This window comes from Aulonocara stuartgranti (genome assembly GCF_965226115.1).
Source record: "Aulonocara stuartgranti genome assembly, chromosome: 16".
Lineage (NCBI taxonomy): Eukaryota > Metazoa > Chordata > Actinopteri > Cichliformes > Cichlidae > Aulonocara > Aulonocara stuartgranti.
In genome coordinates this window covers 30,384,823-30,403,989 of record NC_138952.1, presented here as the reverse complement: position 1 = coordinate 30,403,989, position 19,167 = coordinate 30,384,823, and the positions used below count along the sequence as shown (strand labels likewise).

Here is a 19,167-nt window from a genome sequence, read left to right as displayed (position 1 = left end):
GTATCCTTTTACTGTTTTCTCAGGGTTAAAAACTATAAAATCTTCCGGTGTATCTCTCTCTCTTTTCCTCTGTCCTTTTCACTTCACAAATATCCACCCTTCTTATTCCTGTATATGATGCCTATATTTAATCATTCATACTTCTATCACGTACCTGCCATGTCAACTGCTGATGAATGTCTCTAAATTCTCTTAAAAATGCTTTATATAAACGAGTTGCCCTCATGGACTGTAAATAAATTGTACTATGTAGTTCCATTAAATATGGTCCAAAAGGCAACAGCACAGTGAACAGGCCCAGTTCAGTCATTTAATTTAGCAGAGGTGAGGCCAAGTGACTCTCAACCCAACGCCTATCCATAGAGCTTGAAATAGTTTGTTTTATACGGGTCTGATTTGTATTTACTTGTACAGAGTCACTACTATATCTTTACAGTGGGGCAAAAAAGTATTTAGTCAGCCACCGATTGTGCAAGTTCCCCCACCTAAAATGATGACAGAGGTCAGTAATTTGCACCAGAGGTACACTTCAACTGTGAGAGACAGAATGTGAAAAAAAAATCCATGAATTCACATGGTAGGATTTGTAAAGAATTTATTCGTAAATCAGGGTGGAAAATAAGTATTTGGTCACCTCAAACAAGGAAAATCTCTGGCTCTCACAGACCTGTAACGTCTTCTGTAAGAAGCTTTTCTGTCCCCCACTCGTTACCTGTATGAATGGCACCTGTTTGAACTCATCATCTGTATAAAAGACACCTGTCCACAGCCTCAAACAGTCAGACTCCAAACTCCGCCATGGCCAAGACCAAAGAGCTTTCGAAGGACACCAGGAAAAGTATTGTAGACCTGCACCAGACTGGGAAGAGTGAATCTACAATAGGCAAGCAGCTTGGTGTGAAAAAATCAACTGTGGGAGCAATCATCAGAAAATGGAAGACATACAAGACCACTGATAATCTCCCTCGATCTGGGGCTCCACGCAAGATCTCATCCCGTGGGGTCAAAATGATCATGAGAACGGTGAGCAAAGATCCCAGAACCACACAGGGGGACCTGGTGAATGACCTGCAGAGAGCTGGGACCAAAGTAACAAAGGTCACCATCCGTAACACACTACAACGGCAGGGAATCAAATCCCGCAGTGCCAGACGTGTTCCGCAGCTGAAGCCAGTGCATGTCCAGGCCCGTCTGAAGTTTGCCAGAGAGCACATGGATGATACAGCAGAGGATTGGGAGAATGTCATGTGGTCAGATGAAACCAAAGTAGAACTTTTTGGTATAAACTCAACTCGTCGTGTTTGGAGGAAGAAGAATACTGAGTTGCATCCCAAGAACACCATACCTACTGTGAAGCATGGGGGTGGAAACATCATGCTATGGGGCTGTTTTTCTGCCAAGGGGACAGGACGACTGATCCGTGTTAAGGACAGAATGAATGGGGCCATGTATCGTGAGATTTTGAGCCAAAACCTCCTTCCATCAGTGAGAACTTTGAAGATGAAACGAGGCTGGGTCTTCCAACATGACAATGATCCAAAACACACCGCCCGGGCAACAAAGGAGTGGCTCCGTAAGAAGCATTTGAAAGTCCTGGAGTGGCCTAGCCAGTCTCCAGACCTCAACCCCATAGAAAATCTGTGGCGGGAGTTGAAAGTCCGTGTTGCTCGGCGACAGCCCCAAAACATCACTGCTCTCGAGAAGATCTGCATGGAGGAATGGGCCAAAATACCAGCTACTGTGTGTGCAAACCTGGTAAAGACCTATAGTAAACGTTTGACCTCTGTTATTGCCAACAAAGGTTATGTTACAAAGTATTGAGTTGTATTTTTGTTATTGACCAAATACTTATTTTCCACCCTGATTTACGAATAAATTCTTTACAAATCCTACCATGTGGATTCATGGATTTTTTTTTTTTTCACATTCTGTCTCTCACAGTTGAAGTGTACCTCTGGTGCAAATTACTGACCTCTGTCATCATTTTAGGTGGGGGAACTTGCACACTCCATTCCTCTTCTCTGCAGAACCCCAGTGATCCCGAGGTTAATTAGCCCTCCAAGTGTCAGGCTGTTAGATCCCCTGCTTGGTGTCCTGTGATTGGCTCAGTAGGTGTAGTAAGAAGCTTGGGCACCAGAGTTTGGTGCCGGTATAAAGACAGGAATAAAAAGAGAAGAGGATTGCCAGAATGTGGACAGAAGAACTGAATTGAATTTAGGGAAAACTGATTAGAATAAACAAGACTACATATAAAGCCACATTATTTAGAAAGACAGAGGCACTTTTAAAGGCTGAGAATGCACTGAGGAGCGAGTGAGTAGTGAAAGATGGGGAATGAGTGAGCTGCTTTGGCTCAGGAGGTAGAGCAGCTCATCTACTAATCGGAAGGTTGGTCAATTCCTGCTTCAGGCTGCATGCCAAATATCTTCAGCAAGATACTAACTCCCAAGTTGTTTTCCAACTTCGGGGGTTATGTACGAATGTTAGATAGTAAACACTTCGGTAGGAAAGCATAGAAAAAAAGTGTTTATGTCAATGTGTGTAAATGGGTGAATGAGGCGAGTTGTATGAAGCACGCTTAAGAGCAGAAAATGCTAATAATGGAGTATATAGGAGGAGAAGGGCTGCAACAATTCATTGCATAATTTGAATACTTCAATTGCAAAATAATTCTCAACACAAATTCTCTGCTTCGATGCTTCCTTTAACACATGGCTCCGTAGCGTCACCATGGAGACACGTTTGCAGCTAAAACACCCCTGCAATATAAATGCATTTAGGAGCAGCGTGACAATAAAACTTTGACATTAAGGGCAAACACACTGATAACACAACAGCAGAGATGATGATGATGATGGTGTCAAAGTTTAACGTGGAGCCAGAGTCTGTTTACACACCGTGAAGAGCAAAGCGGCGGCGGCGGCGCCATCACCAAGACTGAGTGAAAGAAAACATGGTTCTAGCGTCCTAAACAGCAGCACTGTTCCTGTGATCACCACTGAAGGTCAATTGATATGCCTTAGGTTAGATTCCATGTATATCTTATTTTATTTTGACTTTGGCTCTATTTGAGATTATTTATATATTTTTGCATTTAAGAAAATATTTTCTTTAAAAAATGTAATTTGATTGTATTTACGTGCCATTTTAAAGGGTTAAGTTGTTTTCTTTTTGTTTTCGACAGCTGTTTGCTCTAAAAAACTGCAATTTCTAAAAATGGAAACCAACGAGTAGTTCATTTTGAAAAACCTGTGTGTTCATTAATAAGAGAACAGCATTTCTTATCCGATTACTCGGTTAATCGATGGAATTATCGATACATTACTTAATTACTAAAATAATCAACAGCTGCGGCCCTAGCAAGCAGCACAGTCTCGGTCGTTGTGTCCTTGGGCAAGACACTTCACCTACCGCCTACTGGTGATGGCCAGAGGGGGCGATGGTGCGATATGGCAGCCTCGCTTCTGTCAGTCTGGCCCAGGGCAGCTGTGGCTACAACTGTAGCTGCCTCCAAGAGTGTGTGAATGTGAGAGTGAATGAATAATGGAATTGTAAAGCGCTTTGAGGGCCCCGAAAAGTGCTATATAAATGCAACCCATTATTATTATTATTATTATTATTATTATTATTTAAAAAAAAAAAGAGGTGATTGACATCTGAAAGGAAGGAAAGAAAAGCTGGTGATGGGAGACTGAAGCAGAGGAAATAAATGAGGGGAGCTGCTGAACTGATGGACAAGACATGGAAATGAGAAACACTCAACAGAAAAGGCTGTGAGGACAGGAAGGGAGAAGAAAATGGATAGAGAGGACAAAGTCACGATTGTGACTGCAAAACACAGCCTGAATGAAGCAATGTTTGAAATCATTATTACTATAATGCTCGATATGAGGATAAATACTGAAAATATTCTCTAGTCTAATAGTTTCCAACAGCAACACTGGAGCGATACAATCTAGATGAATTAATTGGTGACAATTCAGTGCCAACATTCACAGGGATTTTGAGTAATGTTTGCATATTATTTATGGTCTAATAGTGCTGATGGGCTGATGAAAAATCATGTCAAGAAAGCATGCATCAGATCAATGAGCACTCCGGTGATATTTATTTAAGTGCAAGTCATCTCTTATGACAGCAGCACATTAAGAGCATTATGTGGACAAGCTGGAGACCATCATTAAGATATTAATGGAAGGCTTAATTATACCCAAGTGTTCTTGGGTATTTTATGTGTAGAGAGGGAAGGTGGGTACACACCACACTGAAGTCCAGATTCTGTTCAATCCACTCCTGGCCATCCTTGAACTCCTCGTGCAGACCCATGATGTACAGAGTATCTACTGCATCCACGATGGTTGCCCCCAGTTGAGAACTACCTGTACAACACACAAGATCAAACAATTGAAATTCTTCCATCAGTTATTGCTCATATGAATATTTATTTATGCAATTAACAGTGACATTGGTTTTACATCCATCAGAGGCTCTCCCAAAGACGCATGCATGGAAAAAGCTGCAAACTGTACACAGTGCAAGAGATGCACTGAACTTATTAAGAGAAAGTGAAAAGTCAGTGCAGATAACAGTTGGATCTATTTTCTACAAAGATTTAGTCTGTGCAACGTTATCGCTCCAACAACGATGATTTACCCCTAACCTGAGGATAAGCACGTCACATATCGCACTACTCAGTCCAAGAGGCCTGCATGTGTGTTGCTGTTCTTTGCCTCTGTTGACAACAGTTCATCCAGTCCACTTTAAACTTGCTTTACTGATTATTTTGTGTTTTTGGAGTGTAAGCCTGTGTACGTCTTTGACAGGACATTCACTGATCACATGGTCAAGATAATTTTCTCTCTGATTAGCCACCGTCTCATTTGGCATTAGCATTGTTCTTCAGGCTCGCTCAATGGGTTTGTCTTTATTAGCACCAAACCCTGTAGCTTTCCTTTTTCCAAAGTACTAACAATTTGTGTGTCTGGTGGCTTTTAGAAAAACTGTGTGTGTGGCGTTAACTGAAATTTGTCAAATATAGCTACAATTACACACTCTACTCTCGCTTACGTTACTTATACTGTAAATTAGTGTGTTTAACTTTAATATAATTAATTTATTACTTAAAGTATGCTTACATTTTTGCTCAATTTACTGTGAATACAGAACAGGCTTGCTGCTGCTGTAAATGTACAGCTTTAAATCAAATCATTGGACATAATTACATCAACCCAGACAGCAGTTACATTTAAAATGTTTATAATACTTCAAATAAATAGTCGGATGCGCATTCACAGCCACAAGCTAACATGACAATAGCTTGTGACATTGACACACCACCACATAAACATTCTGAACAACAAACCAATAAAAAAAAAATCCCTCTCACGCAGTTCAAGATGGATCTTTTAAAGCTAATCAGAACTCAGATCATTGAAATCAGCAAAAAGTAGACACAGTTAAAAAAAAAAAAAATACCAAGAAGCCAAGGAAGCTGCAATCAGTGCATTTCTAATAAAAAAAAGAAAATAAAGAAGGAAAATAAAAAAAACAGAACTTAAAACTGTTGAATTAATATTTTCAGAAAGATATGGAGTGGCCAATCAATGGGCAAAAGCATTCAGCCAAGGCGAATGGTAGCAACCATAAAAAATGATCAGTTTGCAGCCACAGGAGCAGCTCTGTGTGTTTGTCTGTTATTCAGTGACATTTTAAAATGTTTTTCCTTTGCTAATGTGTGTTCATATAAAGCATGTCACAGTAGGACTAATTCAAACACATTGCCACATTTCATTGCCTTTTCCATTCTGAGGAGGAGACTAGTAATCATAAGACATTACAGGAACAGGGAACTGCTTATTATAAGTTATTAAAACTGACTTTGTGCCTATAAGGTTCAACTTTATGTAAATCAAAACCCTCCTTAGAAATTAAAGTGAAAAAAGGAGTTATAGGATATTATAGGAAATATCATCAAAATGACTATTTCATCAGATCATCTACACCCTTTCTACTATTGCCTTCCAGTTTGCTTTAGTTCGGTTTGCATACATTACCACCATATTTCAGAGGTAAAAGTCAGTGGCACTGCCCTTTAAAGCCGTCCCCATTTCATATCAGAAGCTGCGTGAACAGCTAGAATTCCTGAGTCTGCTCGCCATCCCTTCTTATCTATGAATCCATTCAAAAGGAGAGTGTCTGGCTTCATGCAGGAGCTGCAGTGTTATTATCATCATAGACAGGAACCTCTAAATCACTCTAAAAATACACTGCAGTCAGGCGGGCGGAGCTGATAGCAAGATGCCCTGGCTGCCTGCCGGATCTTGACAGATTGGCGCGACCGTTGGTAGAGCAGAGCCCCTCTGCTGCACCACACAACCCCCATCTCCCTCCCTTCTGTCACTTCCATCACCTACAGGTACGCTTGAGGCTCCCATAGCAATGTGACACTGCTGACGCAAAGACAGAGGCCTGTCAAAGATACCGTCTCAGAATACTCCTCTAAAGGTTTTGTGCAATAGCTCCTAAATGCAGTGCTTCCTATGTGTTCACAACAATGACACCTCTGCTCTGTCAATCATTAACACTGTTGTGTTGTGAAGCAAATGAAATGTGACACTAACATTTTATATACGGACCTGTTTTCTTCTAAAACAACAAAAGGGTATCAAACCTCTTGTCTATGGTCCAGAAAAGAGGATTTTAATACCAAAAGGAGTTTTGGTGTTTATCAAACATCTTGAACAGAAGACATCCCAGACAACGTATGTTGTGTTAAAATGTCTTGGATTTGAAGATAACAATTTGGGTATTGATCCAAATAGAAATAAAATAGCCCTTAAAATCCTCTGTAAGTGATTATTCAATCCTTATGTTCATGACAAAACCTGCAAGTGATACTTCAAAGAACTGGAAATACTGTAGAGTCTTTACCTTACAATATAAAGCACCTTGAGGTGACTGTTGCTGTGAATTGGTAACATATAAACAAAAAGGATTGGACTGGATTAACTGATTGGGGACAAATTGCCCTTCTGTATGTAGAGCAGAAGATCTTAGCGAAAGGCTTTTTTCTTTGTTCATTTTTAAAAACTCCAACTTCTCACGTAGTGAAGGTGTTCTCTGGGTTTTTCACCTCGTCCGCCAACATGAAAACCAATGACAGCGGAGCATTTCTTTGGCCAATCCAATCTAGCAACAAGCTCATCAAATGAATCACCCTCCATCTTCTAATCCCAACTCCAAATTCAAAGCAAAAGAAAATTTAAATGTGCAGATTACTTATGCGTATCCGCCGGACTCTTCTGGGTGCGTTTCTCTAACCTTGAGAAATTCTGCTCGCTCTCATCTTTGGAAATAACCTTGTTATCACACCTGGAAAGTTTCTCTCTCCAGCTCAGCCTCCATCTTTTCGTCTGCCCCTCCCTCGTATACCGAACCATCTGCTTGTGCTCATTCATCACTGTCTTGCTGCGTTCTCCCTAATCTTTCCTTGATCGCTCCATTCAGAACCCAGATTCGCGAACAATCCATTCACGCTTTTTTACATATACATCTCATTAAAAAATTTATTTTTTGTTAATTTGACTCAACATCTTTCCCTACGAACGGTCACCATGCATCTTCCTGTATCATCTCTGTCATGTCCTGTTGCCATGGGTTTTCACGACCTGACTGCTCTGCAGCCTTGATATAAACAACACCAAAGGCATCACATGAAGTTGAATTGGTGCTTCCAGGAGTTGATTTTAGGGTTGCCAGGCGCTGCTTATCAGAGACAAATTGGCCGGGATGACGTTTATTTATTCAGGGAATTATTGCCACTGCCTCGTGCACACAGACCTCGCCAGCTGCAAACCAACACACACTCTCATCAGGTCTCCTGCTCTTTTAACATAGATTCATGTACTCTCCCTTCCCTTTGATACACCACACAGCTTCTCACTACTTCAACTGAACTCCACCCCCCACTCTTCAACATGCTCTCTCCATCTATCACAATTTCACACACCTCTCTCTCCCTCTCCCCCTCCATTATCTCTCTCTCCCTCTCTCGAACACTCACACTCTCCGTCCCAGGCTCCGTGCCGGTTTCATTAGACGACAGGTTTCAGAGGCATGAATTCACACGAGGCACGAAAACGTGATGCCATTATTCAGTCTCCATTCTCCCTGTCTTGTAAACTGTCGGCTCAGGGAGAGTGGGAGATGATTGAGAGCTCAGGTGTGTGTGTTTGTGCGTGTCATGCATAAATTCGCTTGGTTTGGCTCTGAATCGAATGAAAATGGAAGAAAGTGTAGAGGTGATGTGTGGAGATACATACAAAGCATTTGTGTTTCAAGCGTCCGTGTCGTGCCTTGTGTTTCTTATCATGACCTCTACACAACTCTGTGGACATGCAGGTCTAGTTGCAAGTCTACTCTTCTTACTCCTGTACAGACTATTTCTCCCTAACATCCAGGGCTGCCCTCCGAAAGCTGAAGTCAGAGATCCCACATTTAAGTTGCAGTGTGTTTGAGGACGTGTGATGAAGCTGAAATCTGAGGTTTAAGTGTTACCAGAAGAGCCGTTCCCTTTAACAAATCTCTGTATGATGCTGCGTTTACTGACCTACAAGAAAGTAAATAAGGGTCTGGTTCTTGCCAAATTATGAGACCCTTCCTCCCTTCAGTAGAGAAGAGCTGATCCAAACAGAACAAGCTGACAACGTACCATGCTGCTCGAAGCCTGGTACATTTAAATGTCGGAAAAAGTTTTTAAAATTCTAAATGCAAACTGAGGAAGAGCTACTCCTACTACTACAACAAACAGGAAATGTGTCTAGTGTTCCACACTGCTGAATCTAAATAACACGTGTTATAGGTGCTTGTTATTCCAGGAACTCATTAAGATAGATGGACACATCAGCCATCTATTTTAATTAACATTGCAGCTAGAGAAGTGCAGGTCATGAAATATTAAGCCGTGGAAGTGCCGAATGCAGCCACATGTAGAACGAGGCAGGCTGTGCAAACAGAGCACTGGGGGAACTATGGGTGAACTGAATAGAGAGTCTAGAGTGTGGAGAACTAATCCGAGCAAATAAAGAGTAAAATTAAGAGCAGAGCAGCAGGATTATGCCGGTTTCAGGACTGAAGAGCAGAGATGAAGATGTGAAGAGCTGCAGAATGAGGTGGATCAGTGTGAACAGTGAGAGGTTGCAGGCAGACGTAGACAAAATCAGAAACTTTAACTTTTCTGATTTGTAAAATGAATAAATCCTCTAAACTTAATCTTAAATACCAGTGTTTTAAATCTAACTTATAATTTGGAAATTATTGTAAAAAGTTATGTAAAATGAACAATTTTACATTTACAGGAAATGCCTTTTGTTGCCACTACGTCTGTTGTTGCAGGATGGGGCCAAAATCTTTCCAGTGGTTTAAAAAATGATATTGAAAATCAAGCATTTTCCTGGGTATCAGTATTGAATTTGAAAGTATCATGACAACCCTGCTCCATTTAAAGAAACAGTATTTTCTCTGGAGTGTTCAGGATACCTGGAAATACTCCAGTTCGACTTTAACAAAGTAGCCGAGTTTAGTTAGTGTCACAGGGATTTAATCTACTATCTAACTCGATCATAAATGGCATCGTTTCTTCACAAATGCTGCAGCTGTTACCAGCAGAAAAAATAATTCCTAACATATATGTGGTGCAATTTTGGGAGACGTGAAATAAAATGAGCTGGAGTCACCAAAGTCAAGATTACCATGATGCCTTTTGCTTTAAAGTGAACCTTTGTTCCAACAAATTTAGCAAGCACAGTTAAAGCGTCCTGCACAGTTCTGGACCGTTTGTCCTCTTCTATGGACCCAGGTCCTGTGTGGCCCTGCAGCCTGTCCTGTAATATACCCAGTGGCAATTAATGAAGCCAAATCAAACTCCCCAAGACAATTCAGACTAGCCTGGCTGGCGATGAGTAACTGGTTACCAACTTATTTGGCAGCAGAATTAAACATCTGCTGTGTTCTGTTTTCTGCCTCAGAGTGTTACTGGTCAGTCTGGGCTTTTCAGCTCTACATGAGCTCCCTGGCTAAACCTCAGCCCGGATGCCCGTTTCCAGGCTCGGTGCCAAAGAGCCTCAGTCGGCACTGGTCTGAGTGTAAAGGTATTTGCTGGCATCCCCTTGCCCCATGTGCAAAGAAAATTAAACAAATAGCTTTGACAACAGTGTCGCTTGTGTTTGCAAATGAAGAGTTGAATGGTCAAAGGATTTCAGCTCAGTTAATGATGACACAATCGAATTAGATAGGCCACCATTATGTGATTATATGACAATATGTGCAACTCTCCTGCACTACGGGCGGAGCTAGGATTATAGGGTTACTGTGAATCCCTATATCACATACATATCCCCACATGGCTACTGTGAGTGTTTGTTTTTCCACCCTTGAGCCTAGTTTGAATACAAAGTTGTAATAAAACTGCTGGTATTATTTTCTGTAATTTGGCCTGGCCTGTCATGGACAGAACACTACAGGTCTGTCTAAAAGAACACGACTCAGAACTGAATATTAACTCAGAAGAAAGAAGAAAACAGATTCAGCAAATTTGATCTACACTACATTTTCCATATCCAACAGACAAGTTATACAAAGTTTAGATAGGTGTCTATGCTCTTTTGGTGACTGTGCTAATCTTTGTGAAAAATAATTTAAAAAGGTAATAAAATAAGAGATGTGAGATGTGAACAATGTTCCTTAGCACTGCAATCAAGTTAAAAAAAAATGTCTTCTTGTCAAGAGGTAATAATCGCCCACAAGGACAATGGAACCAGAAAAACATCTGCAAAGCGTATTTTTCATCACTCCATTTTATTAAATCTTAATGACTAAAAAGGTCATCTAAATGATCCATCTGCTCAACCCTCTACACCACAGACTTCAGCCACTGCACAGAGACCTGCCATCTTCAGAAGTTTTCTGATGACTCTGCGGTGGTTGGATGCATCAGCAGGGATGATGAGACAGAGTACCGGGCTGTGGTCGACTCCTTTGTCACGTGGTGTGAGCAGAATCATCTGCAGCTCAACGTGGCAAAGACCAAGGAACTGATCGTGGACTTCAGGAAGACCAGGAAACACTTGACCCCTGTTTCAATCCAGGGGGTCAGTGTTGACATTGTGGAGGACTATAAATACCTTGGAGTACACATTGACAATAAACTGGACTGGGCTAAAAACACCACAGCACTTTACAGGAAGGGCCAGAATCGTCTCTATTTTTTGAGGCGACTGAGGTCCTTCAACATCTGCCAGAAAATGCTGAGGATTTTCTATGAGTCTGTGGTGGGGTGGCCAGTGCGATCCTCTATGCTGTTGCATGCTGGGGGAGCAGGCTGAGGGTCGCAGATGCCAACAGACTTAATAAACTGATCCGTAAGGCCAGCAATGTTGTGGGGATGGAGCTGGACCCCCTCAAGGTGGTGTCGGAGAGGCGGATGCTGTCCAAGATAAAGACAATGTTGGATAACACCTCCCACCCACTCCATGACATGCTGGTCAGTCACAGGAGCTCGTTCAGTGAGAGACTGAGATTACCGAAAAGCACCACTGAACGACACAGGAAATCATTCCTGCCTGTGGCCATCTCCCTGTACAACGCATCCACTTAACACACTGTTTGCTGCTACAGCTACACATGTTTCTTTTCCAACTATTTATTTATAAGTGACTTATGTATGTATGTATGTATATATATGTATATATTGTACTATTCTTAGTTAGCGTATTGTCTGTCTTGTCTTAATGTTGGTTTAAAATGGAGCACTGTAACAAAAAATAATTTCCCCCAGGGATCAATAAAGTATTCTGATTCTGATTCTGATATGGGCGTTAAGCGGGTTACTAGGGCAATTATCGCAGCCTTTCTTGTACAAAGTTACTGCAATCTAGCCTTTCAAAAGCTCAATTTATGTTTCGTGAGTCAAAGTCTCCTTTGTTTAAAACACAAAGCATAATGTCAAATGTGGGTCTTTGTCACTGACAGACAAAAAAAACCAAAAACAACCCAACAAAGCTGAGGAAAGTCATCTGTATGAAAAGAGAACGTTGGCCAAGATGTGTAAGTGTGGGCAATGGGGAGGAAAGAGGAGTGTGACCTTTCCTGAAGTATTTTAGTTAAATAAAAGGTCAGCAACTCCTACAAAATCTAAATGGTATGCACATGAAATTTTCTGGGAGACAGAACTATACAACCAATTTATCTGAAACAAATTCACATCAAAACAACTGGGCCGCCGAGTACAACTTTTTCACAGCTTTGCACTGCCACCAAACCTCCCTGCACTGTACTGAATCAGATCCCTTTAACAAAAAGTAACAACCCGACTGGTTCCAATGAGCCCAAACCAATTATTCAGCAGCAGTTATACAACCTTGATCATCATCTGCTCACATTGATGGCAGACAATAAAAATGCCAAAGCCTGTGGGTACAAACCTACAAGGTGATGTTTTGTTTAAGAACCTTCCCCTTTTTCTTCTCTGTTTGAGAGGCTTATGCACATTCCTGCTGGACTCAGCAGCAGGCAAATCCTTCTGTTTCCTGCTGTCCAACTCGGCACTGGCAGCCCTGCTGAAAGTTTAATCTGAAAGGGAGGCTCACATTAATGTTCTGAAGAAGATTTGATGCCTTGTTTGGGAGCAGAATTCAGGTCTTACTCTAACTCTCTTTTCACATTGTAACTGTTCCAAAGCCTGTCAGGGTAGGAATTATGTAACAAGCTCAGTCATAAATAGAAGTACCAATTAATTCTAGCAGGTACAGATCAGATCTGAAGTGGTGTCAAGAGGTTACAATTACTAATAATACATTTTTAGAAGCCATAAAAAATGCATTTAACCTTAACCACTAATGTAAGAATTTCCATTTGTTTTCATGGTTATGTTTCACTGCTATCAGATTACAATATATCCAATAACTTACTAATAACTTACTTCCAACTCGGCAAATCAAGTCCATTTGGCAGGTGACTCTGTGGAATATAGTGATGGTTACTGCTCTAACTACAGCCTGACATCATGAACCTGTGATTCCAGAAACACTAAGAATTTCAGTGAGCAAATTTGCCACCGTTACCACTGTGAACCTGAAATGTGCAGACAAGCATGGCAACAGTAACTAAGAGGCATGGAGCTTAGTGAAGCATCAGCTGGATTTCTCTTTGTCTTCCCCTCCACAATCCCTGATCTCTGCTTCACGCTCTTCCTCTGCTTCCTATTCTGCTGCAGAAAGCAGTCTCGAGTCTTTGGGCCATCATTAGGAAGCAATCATCAGGCAAACCTTTCACCCCACTCCACTCTTTCTTACTGTCTCAGTCATCAACACATCCAAGCATACAACGTGCAAGCTTTGGGAGTGAAATGCCTTCAGTTAAACATGCATGGCTTCTCATCCAACATGGAAAATCACTTCTGTTACTAAGTATTAACCAACAGAATATTAGTTTCCCATTATTTCCAAAATATGAGATGAGTAAGAGTTTCCTTTTACAAACAAACAGAATTATTTTTTTTTTAAAAAGCTTGTGTTATAAACTCTCGGCACTGTCAAGTAAATTTTCCTACTTGAAGCACACATGACCGTGAACAAAGTAACCTAGCTAAACTGTGGTTGTTTGGAGGTAAAACTGATAGTGTCTCATCAGTTTTACCTGTACACGAGAGATGTGTCTGCAAATAAAATGTAGAAGGTGAGTGATAATGACACCCTGTCAGGTGAAATGTTAAGAAGGTATTTATGTATGCAAAACAGATCTAAGTTCGGCGACTCGCCTATGAACAGTAAGGGTTTGGCTGACACCGTTTTACACTTACGAGCACCAAACTAAGACCATGGTAATAGTGCCATAAGATTTCTGGAATCAACCCTCATGAAAAAGGCAACAACAGTGAGGAGTTTTGGATAATAGCTTACAGCTGACAGCATGCTGCATCCATAAAAAGATAACTAAGGAAGTACTAGAAGTAGGCTCTGTGGGTTATTCAATATCTTGCGATCAATGCTGACAATACACCCAGAGCAGCACAAGATGCATCGCATTGCTTTTGTTTGTATACAGAGACTTTATGGACATGCACAAATACTCTAACATATCATGAATACCCCAAAAGGTGTATTCAGTTCATTTGGACGTAGTGTTTATAGTGGGAGAAACGTTCAGCTGACTGCAGGCTTCCCCAACCTTATAAACAGTACTCATGGCCGCTGATCAATGATCTTTGATTAATGATCAACGCACTTTGATTGGTGGTTGATCAATGGTCATGACAATTTCCATATTAATGATCAAGGAACTGACCTCATAGCCAAACAGTCAAGGCACACTTTGGTACAAGAACTCAGTTTATGGAACTAGATATTACTTATTTAATATCTGCACATAAACATGTTATTTTGCTTACTGATCATGAAGCCATCACATAAAGGCATGTAAGCAACAGGGTCAAGTAAAGTTACATGACACTGAGTGAAAGTGGTCATTACATCATCCACACAAACCCAGCAGAGATAATGTGAGAAGGAATGAAAATCCAGTAGCTCTACAGAAGATTACATGGCTGAGTCTACTGATTAGCAAAGCTTGAAATCAAAGTAGGGTTTGATCTGGTATTTTTACAGGACTCTGAAAGTGACTGAAGCCAAAGAGAACCTACTGGTACACAGAGGGCCTGTAGATAGTCTTCTAAACCCCCCACCCCCAAATGACTCGTATACTGAAAATCCTGTAATAATTCTTTTTGCTTTACTTGAATGCAGTAATTTATGAGCTTTAATGCCATTAAGAAAAGCAGCAAAACAAAGAAACAGCATCAAATGCTTTTGAGATTACAACCGAGAATGTGTTGTTGAAAACTGAGTTTAAAGTGACAGATCATCTCTGTGGGCAAACAACCAAAGTAATCTTGTAATGGAAAAAGCATGCTATGAATAATGAGGCAGCTCTCTCCAGTACTGAGCTGACAGTGGATTCAGGTGTCCAAGCCTCATCCCCGCTTTGCATCATCCCCATCGCCTCCAACCTAACAGGCCTCTAGCAACAACATGCCTGAGGCTGTCTGTAATATCATTTACTGTGAGTGTGTCAAACTGCCGCTGGGGAAAAGCCATGGGGATGAGATATGAGCAAATCTCCACTTGCAGGTTTAGATGAAAATCGCTGGACTGCAAAACCAATAAAGCAATAACAGCCACTAGACAGAGTATGGATGGCAGGCCTCAGACTCACCACTGAACTCCCTCGCGTGTCGCGAAACGAGACTAAAGCCGCTGAAATTACTTCAAAAAGCCACAAATTAAATCTATAGAAAGTAGCAACCCTAAGAAACAACACTCCTCAATTTCTACTGCAAGTAGGGCTACAACGATTCCTTGGCATCATCGATTACGTCGACTACAACAAATAGTCGACATTTACATTGTCAATGTGTCGTATACTAATACCACGTAAATGCATGTTTGTAACTGCAATACACTACAGGAAGCTATGGGGGCAGTATCGCCTCCATCGTCTGCCAAGACTGGAGTCAAAACGAATGAAAAAGATCGCACTGCAAACGCAAAGCACGAGGACGGAAAAAAAATTAATTGTCTACATGACTGTTACCGCATCATCATTTCTAATTCTGTTTTGTTCTGTTTTAGTAGTATTAGGCACAGGCATATACTAGTTTTAAAAAAATCCAGTGTATTTGCTACTTTTGTCTTACAGAAAGGTCATGAGTTATAGTGGCTTGAACTGTGTAGACAAAGGATGTGTTTGGATCTGAAGTCAAAAATCAACTCAGCTCATCTCAACAGAATAGGGTGGAAAAATAAATGCATCGGCATCAGCGCGAGGCAGAGGAGACAAGGTTATCTGAGGCACAATGGGAGCCCTGGTCCACTTGTTACCATTCTGGCCAGCCCTCTTCTCTCAGGACAGATTAAGGCTGAGCTGGAAGGCATGCAGTGAGCACAAAGAGCTTTACGCATTTTCTTTTTTAACAGCTGCATGGAGGGCATGTTAAATAGAAGCTAGCTGTATACAAACTGTTATGTATGTAATGCTTTTGTCGGGAACAGAACGCTTCTCAGTTCTAGCCTGAAACGGGACGATGCCGCGCTCGCTTGGTCGGAGATGAGAAATCTTTCCACATTGCCCTCCAGTCAAGAAGTCAGGTTCAGAATTCAAGTTTAAAGAAATGCAAAGGGATACTTTTTATCCCAACGTGCAGTGCATCAGGGTCTAGCAAAATATGAACGTGGTTTAAATCCATAACTCGCACTATTTTCATCCAGTCAGCCAGACTTTTGGATGTCTGAGTCCCCCGTGTTAAAAGCAGTCAATGTCAGTAATAGCTAACACAGCAGGAGGTCCACTGCATCTCTCAAATACTGCTTTTTCTTTCTGCATTCTGCACTCTCTCCAAATCACACCAAAACACAATCAATACCGCCTGTAAGAAGACAGGATACGCCTCATCAATAATGGAAGTGTGTTTTGTGAGGAGCGCAATGCTTGATTTTGCCTTGTGTCTTGCTTGTATTTTATTGGCCACCCAGTGAATAATAACAGCATCTATCCAGAGTCAGCTATTACAAGGCGGCAGGGGAAAACCACCCAGACAGACACAATGATAAAACACAAAAGGACATGCTGCAGATGAACAGTCAGACACACATGAATACTAACAAATGGAAGTGCGCACACACACACAAGCAGCATCTATCTACCATTTAGCAGCAGCTCATAAAATAACAGAGGCGCCTCCGGCCAATTTGCCAGACGGAACGTTCCAATTTGACACAAACGCCTCATAAGCATGCACCCTCACACCACACACGCACATAAACGCACACATCCAGCAACATTAGCATAAACACACAAGTCAAGCTGGCAACTCAAACAGATAAACAAGCACAAAGCCACATTTTCACAGGTATAAGCTCACAGTATCCAATGAGTTAAATCATTATTGGCAGTGATTATTACTAACACATCTATCGATATTAACCATAGCTCTCCTCATCTTTTCACCATTTACTTTCGTAATTCAAATGAATCAAACACGACACAAAGGCAAAGGCTGCAGCCTACACAGTCATTCCATCCAGCTATTGTTTAGCAGGTTATGTGCTAATTGCGTCTTCTTTACAAAGCTGTGACAGAGGGCTGGATAGCTCTGGATAGCTGTGTGCCTACTTCATCAACTCTGAAAGCCATAGACCACAGATGAAGACATGCAATTGACTAATAACACAAGGAGGTACAAGAAAAAGCTTGGGAACGCTTTGAAATAACCTGGATTTCTCTATTGATTACTGACAGAATGTGACCACCTAAGACAACTGTGGATATGCACCATCTGAACTAATAGCACACAGGCAGTTTGAAGTGGCCAAAGCAAAACTGTAGAGATGCAAGAAGCCTGAAAATGCTACACGTATATTTCTAACATTCTGGCTGCAACAGAAGCATATTTCATTTCTAAAGCATGGCAGAGGCTTGGGTTTGATTTGCTGACTCTGAGCTTGGTTGGCTTTCAGCACTGAAGAGAACACTGAATTACACACTGCATCAAAAAAGCTCAGGGGCACCCATAGTACACAAACTACTTTTCCGGGATCCACCATGATCTGACTCACATGAAGATCTGACCATTTTTATACGTAATAAAATGAGAGATCTTCATAGCTCCAAAGGATTCACAAATGTACAAATGCCTTACAGCAACATCAAACATGAGCACGTATGAAAAACAGCTTTGCTAGCGCAATCATTTTGCCCATTTATCAATTAAGAGAACTATTTTCAGAACTTTTGGTTCATAAAGATACCAGTAACATTTTCTATATCAGAAATTTGGACAACCTTGCTGACAAAAATTCCGTCTTAACTGGGCACTGGTTATTTAAAACTACTATTATTTCTTCACTTCAGCAGCTTCTGTTTTTTAAAATGCCTCAGGCACGAGCTAAGCCAGGTATAAATATTGTATTTGTTACAAGAATGAACTCAAGAACCTTTGTGCTCTCTGAGCTCTCGGGGAACTGAGGACTCAGTTAGCTGGGCTGCACTCGTACTAATAGATTTACAGTGTATAACCAACAGGTCAAATTAGCCAGGCAACCCGGCCAATCAAAGCAATCTGTGCTTTTAGGGAGGAGGTTTTTAAGAGACAGAAGCTAAAACTGAGCATTTCTGGTACAGGATATGAAGAGCTATTGCAACAGATAACAGAAGTAAAAAAAAAAAAAAATTCTGAACAAGCATCCAAACATATCCCAAAATAAAATGATAAATCTGCAACTGAGCATAATACGAGCACTTAAAGTTTGCATAGTTATGAACTTGCAGACTATTCACAGCCAAAATTTATCAGCTCCCATTTGCCCAAAGGAGCTTTGCAGTGAGTTTTAGCCCCCTGCATAGCCTGTCTAGCCTGCAACTTTAGTGTTTTGGTTAATTGGCGCAGTTCTTAGTGGGCGGTCCTTCTCAGTCAATAAGTTCTAAAAAGCCTCTGTACACTTCAGACTACACAGCAAGCAGCAGACAGGCAGAGTGGAGCATCAGCTGCTGAAGAGCCAGATAGTTTTGTACAAGTGCTGGCAGAGACCAAAAAAGAAAGACTTCACAGACTTCCAAACATATAGATATATAGATAGAGATAGATAGTTTAAGCTATAATTCAGTCATTTTAACATTTTATATGAATCGTTTCTGTAAAACATATTTAATTTGAACAGCAGGTAATGTTGTTAATGTTTTGAAAATGTACAAAATGTTCAACTACAACGAGTGTAGTGGCTGGATCATTGTGATCATCATAGATGGCAGATAAAGAGGTGCATACCAATAAACAAATCCCGATTGTCTCTCCTTGTACAAAAAAGAATTTCTCACCAAGCATTATCGGCTACACTGTCTAATTTTAAACCTAACACTACAACTTTACTGTGATAAGGCTGACACATTGGAGTGTTAGCCCAACAGTGAGATTATTTGAGTGTTTATTGCTCACTAACAAAGTGCAGATCTATGCACTAAATAAAGACTTGTTAAATATCTGCAGTATCTCAAATACATTTAGATTTCTCCTGTTCGTCACGTGCATCCTCTTGTTGCAGCCTCAGCGATCCTATGCTC

General features: G+C 41.0%; 1 protein-coding gene across 5 annotated transcripts in view; it reads right to left on the bottom strand.

The window, feature by feature from the left end:
- The window catches only part of man1a2 (mannosidase, alpha, class 1A, member 2), a 141,101-nt gene that overhangs the window by 69,539 nt on the left and 52,395 nt on the right, over positions 1 to 19,167 (bottom strand). For all 5 annotated transcript variants that reach the window (XM_082509514.1, XM_082509518.1, XM_082509517.1 and 2 more), the window contains exon 5: positions 4,261 to 4,379. In XM_082509514.1, the coding sequence (XP_082365640.1) occupies positions 4,261 to 4,379 (119 nt within the window). The remainder of the gene's footprint in view (positions 1 to 4,260; positions 4,380 to 19,167) is intronic.